At 41.7% G+C, this 19,489-nt stretch overlaps 1 protein-coding gene across 1 annotated transcript; it reads right to left on the bottom strand.

The window, feature by feature from the left end:
• Window positions 1-1,328: 1,328 nt before the first annotated feature.
• On the bottom strand, window positions 1,329-5,506 carry tac1 (tachykinin precursor 1; the record flags this gene model as incomplete). The annotated part of the gene is made up of 5 exons (XM_080533000.1): window positions 1,329-1,378; window positions 2,103-2,159; window positions 4,147-4,170; window positions 4,424-4,526; window positions 5,393-5,506. 5 exons carry the CDS (start codon window positions 5,504-5,506, stop codon window positions 1,329-1,331), a joined length of 348 nt encoding a protein of 115 aa, XP_080389126.1.
• Between the last annotated feature and the right edge of the window lie 13,983 nt (window positions 5,507-19,489).

Raw genomic sequence — 19,489 nt, 5'->3', positions numbered from 1 at the left:
AGGAATTTGGATATTTCCATCGTGAACGGGGCCCTGTAGAGCTTTAGCGTACTTAAAAGCTGTCTGGGGCAATCAACTACAGCAACGGTGAGTCGACCTTTTGTATGATGAAGTCCCACGCCATTCTAACACAATTAAGGTGGCTCTGGATGAGGCAGTAACTGTCCTCGTCTGATGGTATGCTTTGGCCACCATCCCCAATCAGTCCAGTTTTGTGTGATTTATTTCCTTGTTTATGAAACGTGTCAAACGTGTTTCCTGGATAGAGTAGAAGTTGTTGAAATATACTGTCTCCACTGTGGCTCAGTCTCATACCTATGACGGTTGAGGTCATATTACAATTGTACATACTAATTATTAGTGAGACGGGACGGGGCAATGGAGGAAAAACCCTGATAGTTGTTAGAAACAAACCTTTTCTGGAGGCTATCTTGCATGCCTTTGGAAGGTTATATCATGCCAGTATCTGCTTTCCCACTTTGTGACAATGTTATTTTAAAATGGCATTTCAATGTAATGCCAAATTGGGTGTGTGATTCCAGATTACCTAATTTCATGATTCTGAGTTTGTACGGCTGCATTACCATGACTGTCCAGCAGAGCGCCCCATTCCACAATTATGTGCCCTGACATACAATTCCTCCTCCTTCTCCTTTAGGATTCATAAAACAAGATGAAAATAAGAAATTACAGTTCCACCAATAAAGAAAATAGTTTTAATATATCAAGCCACAATCACAAACAAGAATTCTGTCATCATACCATCCTTATTGGTTTTAAACATGACAGAATAGATTTATAGTCACTTGAAATTGAAATGAGAACATTGTGTGTCTGATAGTATGTCTGTATTAGTGTGTGTATTTACAGCACAATCGGTTGTGATCAAACAATTATGAGGCACTATACAGTGAGATTGGCAGTGCAATTTTCTACATACCCTGGGGTAGAGCTTTGCGTTGATGGTCAACAACTTTCTCTGTAACATGGCATATGGACGGTGCTAATACCGTGACAGACATCTAATACATGGAGAGGGGGCGGTGGGGGGGGGGGGGGGGGGGGTGCGTGGAAGGGTGGGTGGGTTGTGGGGTGGGGTGTTTGATAAAAAATGTAACTCATCATGACCGTTGCCCCCCTTTCGCTGGACAAATCAAATTGGCACAGGTACATTACTGCTACATCACCACAATGTGAAAACAGATTTTTTTTTATTAGACTTAAAGACAGTTTTTGACCAACTATACATATTTTGGAGAGAAAACTAAATCAGCATCAGGCACCCTGTCCACTCCAGAGGAATGACTGGAGGAGCAGCAGACCAGTGGTTAACGGCGCTTGTCGTAGTTCTGTATTGTGCTCCACTCCTCGTAAGAACCTGCATTCAAGGAGAGAGATTGTTAAGAATGGAAGTAAAATCTTCCCTCTTTTTCTTTTCTTTTTTTACATTCAGCAGGCGCTTTTATCTGAAGACAACTACAACTACATTTGTCTGAAGTAAGTGAATCATCTATACATCAGTCATCATAAATAAAACATCTATTCTAGGACCAGGGGCCATTGGTAGTCACAATGCTCAAAGAAGGAAGGCTTACTTAAATGATTAACCGTAGAGGAACTGTGCAGAGGGGCAGTGGGGGGTGAAGAGGAAATGAGGAAGGAACCCTTTCGCTTATTATTCTTTGTTCTTTTCCTTTCCTCCATATTGGCTTGTGTGTCACATAGTTATCATTCATTGATAAGAATGAATGCAGTTGTAAGTTATTGATGGGGTAGTGGTGGCCTAGTGGTTAGCGAGTTGGGGTAGTGGTGGCCCAGTGAGTTGAACTGTTGATCAGAAGGTCATGAGTTCAAATCCCATCTGGGAACACCACCACTAGTGTGCCCTTGAGTAAGTCGCTTTGGATACAAGTGTCTGCTAAGTGTCAAAATGTAATGTAAATGTAGGTTGTGAAAACAAACAAACGGCTTGTGATGTGGTACATTTCGTATGCATATCACCCCCAAATGTTAGAGGGAAGGAGGCCCAATACCAAAGGTGTGATAATGATGAAAATCTCTATACAGACCTAAAGCTCAAAAGAGGTAGATGAAGGCTTTACCTGGATCCTCTTGGCTCCTCTTCCCCATCAGTCCAACAAAGGAATTAATTTTATGCCCTGAAAAGAGAAGAGAGAGGGGGGGAAAGTGTAAGTTCTTCCAGTTCTTCCAGCCAATATGAAAGACAGTTCATAATGTTATTTGAATCAGTGAAGTCATTCCTGGTGCATAGCCACAATGGAGTATGTCTGTCTGGTGTGTGGAGGTGGCTGATAACGGATAACTCTGTGGTCAGTCCCAGAGAGAAGCCTCTATGGCTGGTCCAGATCTAGGTCACAAATAGTCATATTTGAATTGCTTATTTCGGCGCAAAATGGTTGTATATTGACATGCCTATGATTTTTCATCTTAAAATGTTTGATTTTGATTGGAAGTGGTCTGTAAATGTTTTGAGTACTTTGCCTAGACATGAGTGTCGGACAGGCGGACTTTGTCATGTTGAGACTATTCCATTGTCTCCACTGTGTCAGGCAAACTCAATCAAGCACAGCACAATTGAAATGATTTCAGATACTGCTTGAACCCAGCCAGGTCATAGATTCTGATTCTGGTCTGGGCTGATCCTCTTTTGGTGTATAAATTCAAGGACTCCCTGCCCTTGCCTTACTGCTGTACGATTTGAGAGTGGTCATGGCTGGAGATTGTTTTTCTGTGGGCGAGGATGTTCTCTGTAAATGTGACGCACGTTCTAAAGGACGCTTGCGTCACAGACTATCTGGGGCCCCTGTCAATCACATTAATGGAATGTTATATGGGGGGTGGGGGAGTGGAAGGGCTATAAAACTTCAATGAGACCCCTGAGAATATCACACCCATATAGGCTACTCATTTAAATGATGAGCGGGCCCAACTGTTATCAATTTCGTTAAATAATGTTTACCAATCCCCTGGTTGTTATTAAATAATTTTAATCAAAACTGACAGTCAGCCATCTTGTGCAACGTCCAGCTTGCAATTAGTAAAGTAGTTACAGTCTCCCCTCACTTAGGCTATGCATACAAAGTGGTTGGCCTTGTGGTTCCCATGTGTCAGTGAAGGGGGAAGGATCAGATGCTCTAGTCTATCTTCCCATCATCAGTGTAAACAACCTAATTTAACTCCTAAATGCCCTTGGGGGGCATTGATTGAAGCACTCTCACTCTCGCCGTAATGAAGATTGATTAACAGACGTAGAGGTTTTGGCTACAGATACAAACCAGATACATTTACTTTTATGCTGCGCTGTGTTGCATCGCTGAGAAGAAGAGTCATTTAGAAAATGCCATTGACTAGGTAAGGGGGAAATCCCCTCCTTCTCCTTCTCCTCCTCTCTCTCTCTCTCTCTCTCTCTCTCTCTCTCTCTCTTTCTCTCATATATATTCTCTCTCTCTCTCTTTCTTATCTTTCTCACTCACAGTCTTTTCCTCTATAGGCACCTCTCCATTGACCATGGGAGACCAGCAAGAGACCATTGGGTGGTCTTCATCAATGCAAAATTTAAATTAAATATGCTAAAATCCCTGTTAGCCACAGTAGCTGTGTGGGTTGTGATTAAATTAAACCTGTGAAGCTTGTCGTTCTTTTGTGTCACCCATTTCCCTTCACTATTGTGTAAATATGAATATTCAATTCATGTAATTTTGCTGTAGGCAAGCATTTCCTTTTTTTTGCTTCTCCCCCATAGTAATGATTCGCCTGGTCTTTGCCACCATATGGGAGACCAGCGTGTTCCCTTCTCATCTCAGGGTGAGCACGGGTCCCTGCCCACATGGGAGTAGCCCGCTGTTAAAGAACCTGTCGCATTCCTCCTCCCCCTATGGCGCGTGAATATAATCACAAATCATCACATCTGACCTGACGCGCAAAGGCGACGATCATCACTGAGCTGCGCTCCAAATGGATGTCCCCTATGTCAAAGAGTGTTCTGCGCACTTCTGTTCTGTTTGCTACATGTCCCTTAACATGTCTATGTGCACAGTGCATGTGGACCCTGTCGAAAGCTTCTCCAAGAGACAATTTAAAGAAAACGTAACAGTAGAAGATAAATTATGCATTTGTTCCACTTACTTTTTCGGGTTATCTGTGCATTTGCTGTTAGAGGAGAAGGGGGAATAAAAGTTTAAAAAGTTATTTACATTAAGTACGTAAAAACATATGCGTAAAGGTTATTGATACAGGTCTGTTAGGCCTATATGGAACAGTAGTCTAACATACAATACTATGATTAATTGTGTTAAAGGCAATGAGTAAATATCTGACAGATTGAGATTGTGAGAGGGCGAGTCAGACGCTTTTAAAGCGTCGTACAGTTAAGATGCTCTTAAATGGCACTTAGTGGTCTTACCGGAGGAGCGCTTCCCCATCAGGCCGAAGAATTGATTAGGCCGAGGTTTCCTTGTCATTCTCCTTAGTATCTCTCTGAGCGGGTCCGAAGCAAGCCACTCATCCTAAGAGAGCAAAGCAAATTAACGTAACATTCCGACGGGGCATCATCTAAACGTTGTAACCCTTTGCGTAAAATGCCTTATGGTTTTCAAATGCATCACTCGACTTCATCTGACAATACATCGCACCCACTGTGACCAATTATGAGCTGCTTCTATTTTTATCTCGCAGGACATAATCCTAGAAGAAGAATTAGTCCAAACTGACCAATGAGCTAATGATATGTCCCAGTGCCCATTCGGTGGTATATATAGTCATTTTGACAGGTCGGTCTTGTAAAACCATGTGCGCCTCAAGGACTATAGGCAATGACCATATATCTGGTGAATGTTCCTAATTTACAGTTTATGATAAGAAGCCCCAGGAGCCTCTTGGATACTTGGCAGGTGCCCAATCCGCAATGTCAAACGGAGAACGTGCGCTGCATGTAAATGGTCCTAAAGTCGGGATAAAGTAATCAGCACTGTATATTGAGCTCATACGCTACACCCATTGAATTGTGATTATCTTCGCACCCTGAAGCACATTTCTGCTACTCCATTTGTAAGATATTAGTAACTCTATATTTTAGATGATTTGCATAGGCTATAGAGCAGTGCATGCGTAATTACGCCTACCCAAACTTTACAAAAAAGTGATAGGCTAAGACATGATATAATTTTAATATTTCAGCATTAGTCTAATGAATTTCGTGTAAAAATCCAGAAGCAAAAGTTGGCTGTGCAAACAAATGACAAAAGGCTATTAGCTGAGTGAAGCACATTTCTTTTCATTTATAATTATTAGAACTCGCTTTTGAAAACCAGTTATTCCTAGGCTATACATTCTGTAAATTGTAGTTTTTCTAGAGTAGCTTTAAAACAGGTACCTGAACTGGATTACTGTTGGTCCAATAATCAAGATCTTCCTTTGGGCCAATTTCTTCACAAAAAACTTGAGCGATGGCAAGAAAAGCTATCACAAGCGGTAGAAGTAATTTCATGATGCAGCAAGCTGTTGCGCGCAAGCCCTAAAGTCTTCTTCCTTCGGCGAAAGCGCGTGAAGTGACTAGTTTTAAACTGCAAGATGAATAAATATTCAGGCAAGCATAAACTATGGTGGTTGGTTTCTGTCTATCGCCTAGTGAGAGCTAAATGTTACATATGCATGGATAGTCTCCTCTTCATACAAGCGATTCAAAGCGTGCGCAAAAATGATATGGTCCTTAGTTGCAACCACTCCTCTAGTTCCCTGTTCCACACGCGCTGTGCATTCACTTCTGTCCTGTCGCCTCTTCGTGACCAAACTCTAGTGCGCACTAGGTTATATAGTAAGGGAAGGGTGGTGACAGTTATCTTTATTCCGTATAAATCAATTAAGCAAGTACATTTACTTGGCAGGTGCTTCTCAGACGTACAGGCCTGTGACTAATATCCCTTTTTGTATTTTGCATGCGGTCGATATTACTTTATTTCGTTCGCCTATGACCTGGCACTTCAGTTATTGTCCCAGATGAAATTGGAATGTCCAGGTGAATTGTATGGAATATAATATTCTGATGACGCACGGAAGATCGGTTTACGTGGTCTATGACTGTCTTGCGACAAATCATTCGTGTTCTCTTCAATAAACAGTTGATATCGCTCTTGGGAATGTGTTTTGAGGCCTTGAGATTTCCAAGAACTTTAAAATTATAGTAAAATACAAAACATATTCTAAGGTCGTGTATAATCCTAGTATAGTCATTAGAATAGCAAAAAATGACTAATCTTGAGTGTTTATTAATTAAGTGGGCTAAACATTTACATTGTAGTCTTTTAGCAGATGCTCTTATGCAGACATACATTAGCCTATACAGTAAGTGGAACAACTGTAGGCTACAACAAAATACAATAAGACTATAGAAGATAATAAGACATATATCTTCTTTATAATACTCCTTTGAGTACTAGCCTATAGGGCAACCCCTAGTTCAATTTGTATTTGATCTTTTGCATGATAAAGTTATTTATGTATTTTCTATACAGACCGAACATGCTTAATGACCTTGATATAGTCATTGGATCTTTTGGACATAGTCGTTCCCCCTAGTCACACAAGATAGCTCTCCCCGTGTCTGTTTAGCCAAAGTGTCTTGACTCAATGAGAGTCCAGACAGACGGTTATTTCTCATCAGTGCTGGGCACAGTGTAGCCTAGCCTATGCCATTTAGGACTTTTAATCAAAGTATAAATCATGGATGTTAAAATAGAGAGAGGCTGTTCGGAGATGGCTGACCTCCTGGACCAAGAGCGGCACCACTGTTTTCCATCAGAATTGCTGCTTGTTTAACAGAAAGGTGTTTGAGGTGAAGAGAGACGCGTTGACAACACAGTGCACTGACAGTTCACAGTGTCCACGCAGCTCAACGAGTGCTTGATGACTCAAGTGCCTTTATTCGAGAGACAATGAAGTCTCTTTATTTAAAAATATGTTAATGAAAAATGGTAATGGTAACTCTGGGATGGTGGAAGATCTGTAATGGGCATACACATTGTATTTATTCATTTACATTTCCAATGCATTAATCATAATGTACAGTAAATAGTGTTGTAAAAGATTATCGAAAGACAATCTTATGTTGATGTAGCCTATATTTTATAGATCTACAGGTTGTAATGCATGAGAGTACTTTAAGATTGGTAGCGTTTAACTGTGCACATTTGGAGAGTTATCAGACTAGTCCTCTTCTACTCAAATAGTGTACGTGCTCTCGTGCATAGGTAGATGATTAAATTAGAGACTGTTCGGCATAAAATCAATAGGATATTTGGCATCTAGTGACCTTTAAAGCCACACCTCTTTCTTACATGACCTTTTGGTCACACGTGTGACTTGTGACTCACACCTGCCACCACCTTTTAATCTGTTATATTGAATCTGTCATATTCAATGGGCCATTTAAATGTGTGTATATATGTATATATGTATATAGCACTGGGAAGGGACTCTTGTGGAAATAGTCTCAGAGGTCCTTGCCAGACAGGGCCAGGGTAAAAGTTGTGTTGGTTTGGTTGGATTTATGCTGCTAATATTACTTATCTCTGCTATGGGATCTCTGGTCACAGTGCCACTTTGGACAGGAATTAATCTGCCTCCCAACTGTGATCCAATTAACAGAGAGAAGGGGGAGGGAAGAGAGAGTGAGGGAGAGATCGGCGAGAGAGGGAGGGAAAGGGAGGGGGAGAGAGAGTGAGGGAGAGATCGGAGAGAGAGGGAGGGAAAGGGAGGGGGAGAGAGAGTGAGGGAGAGAGAGAGAGGGTTATTGAATCATAGTTAGGGGATGTGCTGTGGAGGAAGAATGAGAGGAAAGATGTGGTCGGTGGAGGGAGGAGAAAGGAGATGTAGGGGGAGGGCAGGGTGGGGGAGGGCAGGGTGGGGTGGGGGGGGGCACAGAGAAACAGAGATATGCTGATTATTCAGAGAGTGGTAGAAAGATACGACAGCACGCCATTTAGCAACTGGAGTGTGGTTGGCTGTTGTCACTTCATGTATGTAACACAATCAGCCGGATCTTTCCGCAGGTATCAGAGAGCTGGCCACTATCTCTATCTGACAAGAGAATCGTGGACCACATGAGATTCTGAGATTAGAGACTTGGCAGTCGTCATTGCAATATTGTGTCGTCAAACAAACCTCTTGACCCTCTGTGTGTTTGTGCTTTTGTTGTGCAAAAGATCTTCGAAAGATCTTCGCCCGTGTGTCTTCAGAGACTGAAAGAGGGAGCAACACTCACCAACAACAATCCTCAAACACCGTAATCCATCTCATGGCTGTGTTGCTTGTACAATGATCAGAGAATTAAAATTGCGATGGTGATTAAAATGCATAATCAAATGTTGACAAATGTATGTCTGATGCAGGTAGATACAAGCAGACAGATACTGATGGGAAGTCTGACCTGATGCCATTCCTCATTTCATTCCATCCATTACAATGAGCCCGTCCTGAGATTTCCACCTCCGCAAGTCCTCCCATGGTTCTGGTGCATTACATACCCCAAATTGGTACTGTGATAATTGTTAGTAAAAAGCTGACTGAATTCTAAATTGGAATTGAGCACTGTTGTGTCAGGGCGTTCATGTGAGAGAAACATAATTTAGGCAAATCCCCGATGGTGCTGAAATAATGGAGTCATCATGGATTTTGTGTTTGTGGTTGTGATGAGAAATTATGAGAGAAGGGAGGAAAAGATTACACTGTGGAGTTGAATGCGATTGGGACATGTGAATCAGAATCAGAATTATTTTATGGGGCCAAGTTTGCACATAGAGGAAATTGACTTAGTGAGGTTGGAGCGTAGAACATAAAACAACAACAATATGTAAGCAAGCAATTATATAAAAGACAATAGCAAAAAACTAAGAACAGTAAATTATGTAGGCTTTCAATTAGAATAAATGTAAAATAATATAAATTACACTGTCAGTGCATTGTGTATGTGTGTGTGTGTGTGTGTGTGTGTGTGTGTGTGGGGGGGGGGGGGGGGGGGTAGTGGAAGTCCCAGAGTCAGTGAGAGACAGGGGGCTTGTTTGTGAGCCCCACTGCCATGGCGCCGATGACATGTGCTCTGTCATCTTACGGAAGATGATTACGGAAGTCGGAAGGCAGTGGAACAGGCTGACGCTCTTGTTCGCTACGATATCTTTGATGAAAGTTGCTCTGTTCTGACATCATATCCCAGAGTCTACCTTTAAGGCTCTCCAAGTTGAAGTCAAGTTAACAGACCTCTGACATGTCAACAGTCTCTTCCTCTAACTGTGACTTGATATATATGTTTTTGTACGATAATGTTTTTGGAGTGAGGCAGGGGCGTAAACTCTGTAGGCCATGGTGCTAGACCACTGGACTACCCCAGGCCACTAACTTCATAGTTTGATGAAAAAAATAAAATAAAAAAGAAGCTTAGCAGGTGAGAAATTAGGCTCAGTAAAATGGGCTAACCCTAGGCAAATGTATTGTTGTAAGTCGCTTTGGATAAAGGCGTCTGCTAAATGTAGAATGTTATTGTATGTGATTTCTACAGTCATGTAGATAATTGAGATGCATCTAATACATCTGCCTAATTATTATTGAGAAAAATGATCAATGACTTCATTATAAAGGGATGAGCCTTTTGTAGTTGATAGATTAATCCATAACAAGCACGTAATCATCTAACCATTTAGTTCTGTATAGATAAGAGATTAAGATTAAAGATTACATTTTATTGTCATTGAACAGAGCTCAAGTACTGAGACAACGAAATGTAGTTGGTGCACACATCTCCCCCCCCCAGGGAGAACAGAGCTCGGGCCACAGGGTCAGCCATCTCCGACGCACCTGGAACAGTTAAGGGTTAAGTGCCTTGCTCAAGGGCACAACGGTAGTGATGCCAGCAACCCACCAGTCACCAGCTCAGCTCCTTCTCCCTCCTGGGGTGGGGGATGGAACCAGCGACCTACCGTTTGCTGGTCAGCCTCTCTAACCTCTAGGCTACCTGCCGCCCCATGTATACCTACTGTATAGTTCAGACTATGAAAGCAATACGTTTCAGGTAAAACAGGGTAGTGGTGGCCTAGTAGTGGATAGTGAGTAGAAGCAGGTCATGAGTAAGGCACTTAGCCCTAAGTTGCTCCAGGGAGACTGTCCCTGTACTCTCTAATTGTAAGTCGCTTTGGATAAAAGCGTCTGCCAAATGGTTCAAATGGAAATGTACATTCAATTAACATCCCTATTTGACCAATTCATTAGCAGACATCTGGCTCGGTCAGTGGTGTTAAAGCACTGGTTTTCAGTTACTTACCATTTCACTTTCAGTCCAGGATAGACCAGTCCTCCTCCTTCTGGTTAACAGAAATGACAGCACCTACAGTATAAGCAGATGTTTTTTTTCTCAGGGCAGCAGTATTACCATTCAATATATCATCCCAAATGCTGGTGGGTGAGTCAGAGACTTAGTCACTCCCTTGGCGAGACTCCAGCGTTTGTCATCGACGATGAGCAACAGGAAGTTAGCTGAAGGATACGTTGAGGACATCCCGTACACAAGCAAGGCCTCGAATATTTAGTTATCTGCCCTCTTTCTCTTTCTTGTTAAACCCCAAGTCCCATTCAAACCCAGGTGATGAATATTCAACATCTGTAGATACGACTTTAATCCCTAAGCTCAGAAGAATTCTAAACAGAGCTGAATCCTCTAAATTGGTAATTGATTCATTAGCTTAAGTATGTTCTGGGCCTCACTGGTGATGAATATTCATGTATCAGAGGAGCGATAGTCTTCGCTGAGGAAGAAGGGAATGTAGAAGTGGTATGTCACTACAGTAGGATCTTCTGCCACTCTGTTATTACAGTGCCTGTATTACTGTGTATGTACTCTGTACTTAGTATTTTGATTAGTGATCAAAATACTGATTGTAGACTGATTGTACACTACTTATATTGTACTTAGGATTATGGTTAAGGTAAGAGTCAGGGGTCAGGGTAAGGGCAGGGTTAGGGTTAGGGCTAAGGTAATTGCTCTCAGTACAGTTTTTGTATCTTGTACTGGCTTCAAACTTGGCATTTCTTCCTGACATCAAGTCGGTCTCCCCATCCAACTCAGTTTCTGCAGGTAGTAGCCTAAGTAAATTAGACAGTAAGCCTCTCTGTGGTAACACCTCAGCTATGTGAATGGTGAATGACCTTCTCATTGATCTGGTCCCATGAGCTCCAGCTGCAGGAGCCAGGTCTGTAGTGGAAATACTGATAACTGTGAGACACTGGGTAGAGGCTCATATCATCCACTGAGAAGCTTCCGCTGTCTTTTATCAATGGCACTAGTATGCAGGCAAATATCAAAGATTTTAGGTCACACAGAAATGTGAATCCAATCTCTTCCTACAGAAGCTGTAATAAATCACCTTTCGGGTGGGTAACACCATGGGAGATGAAGGTTAGCATAAGACGCCAACTTTAACTACCTATTCCACTTCCATTTAGTTGTGAAACTATCAAATTAACAACAACAGCTACAACAACAACAGCTGCGCTCTCTTTCTCTCCCAGTGTACGGTATGAGCAGAAAATCGATGGCAAAACAAATGGAAAGCAATGCACACCCTCTGCCCAAGACCCGCCGGGACCCACATTAGCATAACCACAAAGTCTATGTTTAATGAATCATCCCCTTTTTTGGAAGCGGCTCACGGTGATATCCTGTGTTGCAGACGCTAACCATTGATGGCACGTTTAGATGTGTTTTAATTAAGGTGGTCTATTTGTAGGCTGGTGGAACATGCTGGCAGCAGGGCTTTGCCAGGTCGAATGGGTGACTCAGCACCACGCTCACTCACTCACTCACTCACTCACTCACTCACTCACTCACTCACTCACTCACTCACATTTCCTCATCTGCCAGGCCCTGAGCCATCTCCCTTTGACTGCACTTGTCCCGAAGACTGCTGAAATATGAATAGGGCTGTGTGTATTAAATGCTGTGGCTATCAGTGCTGTTGCTGTTGACCGCTGTGGCCCTGATTAGAACCATGAGGCTGATGTTTAAGAGCCTGTGGGCCAATAAAGTTTTATGACTTGTTAGTTTTAATTAGGGAGTGCCTGAAGCAGTATGCTACATACTGTATAATTATTTGTTCCTGTTCTTTTATACTTTTTCCTCTCTGACTCAAACTGTGATCGATAAGTCCCTTATCTGTAGTCCGTAGTCTGCATAAAATCAAGAGTGATGTCGTCCTCATAAACAGAGAGAGAGAGAGAGAGAGAGAGAGAGAGACCCCACTGCTGAATGACGTCCCTGCCTGCCACTGATGGGAAAGGGGGGCTGTTTAAACGTCCTGAGCCCCAGACATCATCCATCATAGTCAGACAGGGGAATACACAGGATCTCCCCTTGGCGTTGAGAGGGGGGGGGGGGGGGGGGGAGAGGGAGAGAGAGAGAGAGAGGGAGGGAGAGAGAGTGAGAGAGAGAGTACAATTTTGATTTTAGGTTTTCGAGTGGCGTATGATGTTTTACTTGCGTAGAGAGAGAGAGAGAGAGAGAGAGAGAGAGAGAGAGAGAGAGAGAGAGAGAGAGAGAGAGAGGGAGAGGGAGTACAATTTAGATTTTAGGTTTTCGAGTGGCGTATGATGTTTTACTTGCGTCAATAGAAGAAGAGATGGTGAGAGACGTCACATTGCTCCTATTAATCAGTGGTGACATTTCCCACCGTGTTGGTCCTTTTGTCTTTGTTTCCTGATTCCTTTGTTCAGCCTGTTCCTTGTGTCTTTACTCAAGTCAGGTCAGGTCCCGTTTTCTCTGAAGCTTTGACAATATTATGTCAATTAGACACAAAGAAATCTATTTCTGTTGTGTGCAAACTTAGTATGTAACTATTTCCACTCTGGGCAAAATATTGTTCTTTTCTGAAGTGGTTCTGTATTCTGCCTGTATCAGAGGAGTGTTTGATGTCATTCTTTATTTCATTCCATTCATTACAATGAGCTCATCCTCTGAACTGTATGTACCTGGATACATGTCGATCTCTTACGGTGTCGGTGAGCACTGAAGCGTCAAGGTTAGTGCTTAATTAATATGAAGTAGGAAATAAGCAATGTCTTGTATCTACCATTTACATCCTTTACCTTTGTACTCACTCTACATCTGCTGAACAAAATTAGTTTCTTTGAATGAATCCCCTCTCCCCTGGGCACAGGGAATACAAATTACATCTTGTCCTTGGTTGTCAAGGATGTTCATCCATGTACGTGTATGTGTGGATGCATCCACCTCATGAACCATGTGCTTGGACTGAATGATGTGTTGTCAGCACGTGAGATGAAAGGTTTCTCTCTTTGGAGTGTTTTTCCTTGAAAAGTAAAGAGAGCTTTGACAATATTTTATACTACTATGTCATCTCGACTTCATCCTTGAGGTTGATGGCTCCTCCATCTCCCCATCTTCCGAAGTCCGCAACCTGGGCCTTATCCTTGACTCCACCCTCTCCTTCGAGTCACACATCAAATCCGTCACCAAATCTGCCTTCTTTCACGTCAATAGCATTGCCAGACTATGACCTTCCCTCACTTCCCTTTCCGTGGCCGAAACCCTTGTCCACGCCTTTGTCACCTTCCATCTAGACTACTACAATGGAGTCCTGTTCGGGGTTCCCAGCAAAGCCCTGGACAGGCTCCAGTATACAGAACTCAGCTGCCAGCTTGGCATCCACACCAAGCCCTGGCAGCACATCACCCCCACCCTCATTCACCTCCACTGGCCAAGTCCCGCATCACCTACAAAATCCTCCTTCTCACCTACAAATCCCTCCACGCCTGCGCCCCCCAGTACCTAACTGACCTTCTCTGCCAACACACCCCATCCCGGAACCTGCGGTCCTCAGACATGGGTCTGCTCTCTGTCTGTCTGACTTTCTGTCTGCAAAATCTGTAAAGCCTCCTTTGGGTTGAGAAAGGCGCTATATAAAACCAAGTTATTTATATTATTATTATTATTATTATTATTATTATTATTATTATTATTATTATTATTATTATTATTATTATTATAAAGGTACGGTCTGGTCTATCACAGAGATGCCCAGTTGAAAATATGTCCTTAAGGAATTGGGTTAAAGGGATAGTTTACTTTTTTACAACTTGTAGTCCTTACCTTGAAAGTAGTCTATGCGCCAGGCGAAACTGGTTCAGTTATTTAAATGAGAGTGATTGGGGAACAAAAAGAAAGTTTGACATTTGTGGCCGAGTCAAATGAGCTCTCAGTCTTTTTTTATTTTTTTTTGTTAGCAGTGGATAAAATTAGCTGACGTTAGTAATAGCTACATAAACAACTTAGCCAGGGGCATCCGCAGGGGAGGGTGAAAGTATTGCATCACGACTTGTGGTTATGGTGAGTTGTCAGAGGGAGGTATAGACAAGCATAAACACTTAATCACCTTTTCCCTTAAAGCTGACTCTGTGACGTTCAGGTTGCAATGTTTTGGTTATCACCCCTCGCCCCACCCCAACCTACCCCTTAGCAAAGCAGTCCTCCTTTTGCAGCCCTCTGCCGGTTGCTATTGCTTGATGCGTTTAGCCGGTACCTACTATTTGTACTATTGTGACTGCAAGTGCAAACAGAGTTCAAGCTCTTGATGAAGTTGATATAGCCTGCAGTTGGCCGATGTTTCACCGTACTTTCATTATTGGCTGTGGAGGAATTGAATCATCTTTTAATATCACAGATTTATTCAGGATGCCTGACAATGCCACAGAGTGGAGAACCTTAAACACTCCTGCCCAATACCCATGCAGTACAATACTAACATCCACCACCGGGTTAAAACATAAGGAGGAGAGACAGAAAAGAGACAGAAAGGAGAGAGAGAGAGGATTTAATAAATATAAGATGCTCAGACAGCCAATTCCAGACAGCAGTAAACACAAGTGATTTGTGCCAATTGTGGCATAAATTATATGAAACCACTCCTTTTCACATCGATCACATTGAACCAGATCGCAGCAGATGTTATGCAACACATAATTGCAGTGCTTCCACACACACAATGGAAAACAGGCAACCCGGTTGTTAAACACTCCTTAATTTATGGTTAATCTCAACTCTGTAACGAAAAGCATCTTTAAAAAATGTAAAAGGCTATTCAATAGGCCGAGTTCAGCTGCTTAAGGTGGTGATTCTGTATCAGAAATAGTTCTGCAGAAATAATGAGATACTATCAAGCATTGATGAAATTCTGCATTAAGTGGACTTTGCACCACAATCTGCAGCCAATAATTACTGTAGTAGGTTATGCAGTAGGTGAATATTTACGAGTCATGGCCTCTGTGCAAATCTTAAATTGCAAGCCATAAACTGCATTAAGGAAAAGCCTATTTTTTTAATACATACGGTAGTATCTGGTTCTTCAGTGCATGAGAGTAGCCTACAAATGAAGAATTGATTAGTTAGTTTATGAATTGATTAGTTAGCCATGAAAGTAAGTAGGTCTGCTTTCAATACTCATTTGGCTGATTGTGGCCACTCTGTTTAATGTTTCAGCCCATTTTAATATCAGAAGAAAAAAAAATAGCCCTATCAGTGAAATGGTAAATACTCACAAATCTGTAGAGAATGTTTTTGTCATTCCTTGTGTGGACTAGTCTCTCTCTCTCTCTCTCCCTCACTCTCTCTCTCTCTCCTCTGTCTCTCTCTCTAAAACACTTCAGGACTGGCCAATATATTTGGGTTCATGTCTCAGGGCTGCAACCCTGCCTAGTGGCAGGAACCATGGTTTAGTATGATTAAAAACCGAGGATCTAGACCAAAGTCAGCGAGTGGCCGCTGAATACACAATTGTCTTGCCACAAATACACACACTGACTCATCTGAAATACGTAGGAAAATTGGGAACAAGTCTTCATTGAGTCAGCATTATAAACATTTCCTCATTAATGAAAACCAAGGTAAGACTACAGTATTTCCATAAATAAAACATTCACAAGGCAATGATATCGGGAACAAGTCGGCAACCAATCAAAATGTTCAGACTTTTATTCTGAAAAATGTAAATAAATGTCAACATTGTTGAAAATCAATGACACACTCGCTAGAAAAAAACCCACTGCAATTGAATGGATTCGGTCGGTGAATAATCTGCACTACTCTAGCTAGATAGTAGTGGGGATTACTCACTGAATTCATTGCAATGTTTTGGCTTGACTAGCGAGTGTGTCATTGGTTTACATTAGAATAAAAGTCTGAACATTTGGTCGGTTGACGACTTTTTCCCGCTTTCACCAGCTGCCATCACAAAAAGGTTTGCTCAGACAGAATGAAGCCAACAGCAGGTAGGCATTGTATGGGATCCATGGGACAGGAGGTGACTTTGACTTTATAAACATTCATTATCACCCATGAAGGTCGAGGACATGATGACTAGAAAACACACAACGCTGTTGTTGGCACAGGCCATAAAGATAGGCTATGGCTCGTGTATACACTAATCATATTTCATTTCCTGGCTGAGTGAAGACCATAAAGGGAGACGATGGCTTATTAATCTTATTTTGTAGCCTAAATCCAACGATTGCTGGCACAATGGCTAATTTGATCCAGGGACTGCCTGGCAGAAGGCAATAGACGACATGAATATATGTAGATAGATAGATAGGTAGGTACTTTATTGATCCCAGAGGGGAAATTCAGAAATATGGGGGTCAACAACTAGCAAAGAGTTAGGTAGAGTACTACTAGAGTTATCAGTGAAAAGCTCATAAAATCCATGTGTCTTATCTCTTGACAATATATATGAGGCTTTACATTTACATTTAGTGCTTTTCATTACACAAGAATAATCTTAAAGGGCATAAAAAAAGATAACATAGACAAATAAAAGCACAAAAAAGCTAAACAAATATACCCCCAGGCGATCAGACTCTTCAACAAGCCCACTGTAGTCAATTGACTATCTTCCCCTTGCTCACCTCTTGTGCATGGACTACAGCAACCCTAATCTCAAGCCACCTTACTACTGTGATCTCTATTATCACTAGCGGCACCGCTAGTACACCCTGTCATGTCTTATCTGCACTAAAGCCACCTTATCTTGTTAGCCTATTATATTTGGTCTCTTATGTCCTGTACTACTGACACTTTTATCTTGAATTATGCTTGATTAATTATGCCCTATGTCTTGTGCTGCAATGCAATGTCAGGATCCGAAGCCTAAGAATTTTACTCTGTTACACTTGTGTAATGTGACGTAACAAATAAACTTGAGACTTGAGACTATACTGTATATATACATAAAAGCAGCTATCGCAGTCTAGGAGGAAGTGCAGGCCTGCCGATAATGATGTGTCTAAGGGACTGCTTTAAAAGCTCCAACACTCTGAACATCCCATACTTAAAGTCTCACTTGCCTTATCCATACAGTCTAGGACTGGACACTGTACACCTGGCTACAGGTGCTGAACACGGTTCATATTAACCCTTACATAGTGGACTATAAATACAACAGGGGAGGCTGGTCGAGGCCTTCCCCTATGACTAGTAATGTCTGAGTGGTTTCTTTACATATTCACAACCATGACGTCTTTCTGTGGGGATTATTTGCTCAAAGGCATAGTGATTTGTATCATTAAAATTAGTTCCCTTCTAGTGAATTTGTTTACAGTTATTAATTATTTCAGCACCATTCCATTAGTAATTTCTAAATCATGGGACAACTCTCTAAAGCTAGGGGCTCTAGGGAAGCACGTCATCAGCGTTAATTGAGCTCAGATGACTACATCTGATCACCTCTTTCACCTTCTGAAGATATTTTGTTTTAGATTAATATCCCAGTGTTATAATTCATACTGTGTAATTGATTCTGTAACAACTGAAGCCAACCCAGAACCCCCCACAGTTTATTTCAAGACAAAGGTTTCACCATTAAAATGGCCTATCACGTCCTGCGGAATAGAAATGTCAATGCCAGCAATAGAAGTGCTAGTCGAGGTAGAAATCAGAGGACGAGCTCATTGATGGGCATAGAATGGAGTGGAATGAGGAATAGTATCAAACACACTAACGAAATAGGCAACACTTGATTTGAAGTGCAGTATAATGTGTTTGATGCTGAGAGGACACAACGTCCTTAAGAAGTGTTTCATATCGTGGGTGGAAATGAGTTCTTTGACCTTTCGTTCGGGACTTTGGAGAACATTTCAAAATGTTTTCGTGTTGGCTCTATGAGTGTCACTTCATGTAGCCTCTTTTGAGTGGATTTTGTTATTTTCCCATCCTTTGTGCATTGCCTAACATCACTTGTTTTTTATTTTTTTTATTTGAAGTGATAATAAATAAATAATAAATAAATGATCAGTAGTAGTGATTTGTTGTCTTCTACCCAACGATAGCATCATCATCAACCCCTCCATGTTTTAATCATTCAGGTGTTTAATAAAGTAAAGTGTTTCAAGTACTTACACCTGTTTTGAGTTTTCTCACCACTTGTGAGTGTTGTAGACAGAGTGCTATAGCTTAAATCGAAAACACGAAAGAGTAGTCTTACAGTAGTAAACGTAGTTAATTGATTATCTAAGGAAGAAAAGTGTCTCAGTGTGGTCCCGCTGGGACCATATACACAGAAAAATGTATTCACTCACTGCAATGTAAGTCACTTTGGATAAAAGTGTCAGCTAAATGGCATATATTAAGCATAGATCAGTCAAATTTGATCCCATCTGAAAGTGAGCCTGAACGAAGCCAAAGTATTCCCTTTCTACTGTTATGTGTAGTTTCCACCGAAAGCAAACTTGCATTGCTGGGGGGTATTCCATCAAATCGCTGAAGGAAAAAACAGGCTTATTGTGACAACTCTTGTGAGATTTATACAAAAATCCAGACTTATTTTGATAAATCTCACAAGACTTATCAAAAATAAGCTTGGATTTTCCTTTAGCGAAGTTGATGGAATTCCCCCCTTATCTCGGCGTCAGCTGCATCTAGGTGTCAACAATCTATCATTTGAAAGGTGGACATGGACTATAGGGGATAGCTTTGTCCAGTAAACAGCCTCTCTATTGGACCACAGGAATCCCAAACCAAGGATCCCAAACCATGTCATTAATCTCAATCACATTAGTATTCATCCCATCAATAAGTAAGGTTAGGGTAATGCCAAACGTATGCTTGCTGATCATGTGACCTCTCCTCATCCGTTAATTAAATGCTTTAGTGTTTCTCTGATGGATTGCTTTTGTAAATAACGATTTCTCTTCCTTGTTTGGAGGAGGGGGTTGTGTGGGGGGTGAGTGGGGCACTAGTTATGAAAAGCGTCTTCTGCTGCCACATCAGGTATTGCTATGTTGTTTAATATGCACAACATGGAGAAGACAGATTTTGACGTGAAGGTACCCGTTCCAGATATAAACATCATCTTTATTTATGCAGAGAGACAGACTGAGACCAAGGTGCTCCCTGTTTGCAATACAAATATGATTACAAAAC

The sequence above is a fragment of the Nansenia antarctica genome, assembly GCF_963989245.1.
Source record: "Nansenia antarctica genome assembly, chromosome: 5".
In the NCBI taxonomy this organism is placed as follows: Eukaryota; Metazoa; Chordata; class Actinopteri; order Argentiniformes; family Microstomatidae; genus Nansenia; species Nansenia antarctica.
The sequence above is the reverse complement of the archived record's forward strand: the minus strand, read 5'-3'. Positions and strand labels throughout refer to the sequence as shown.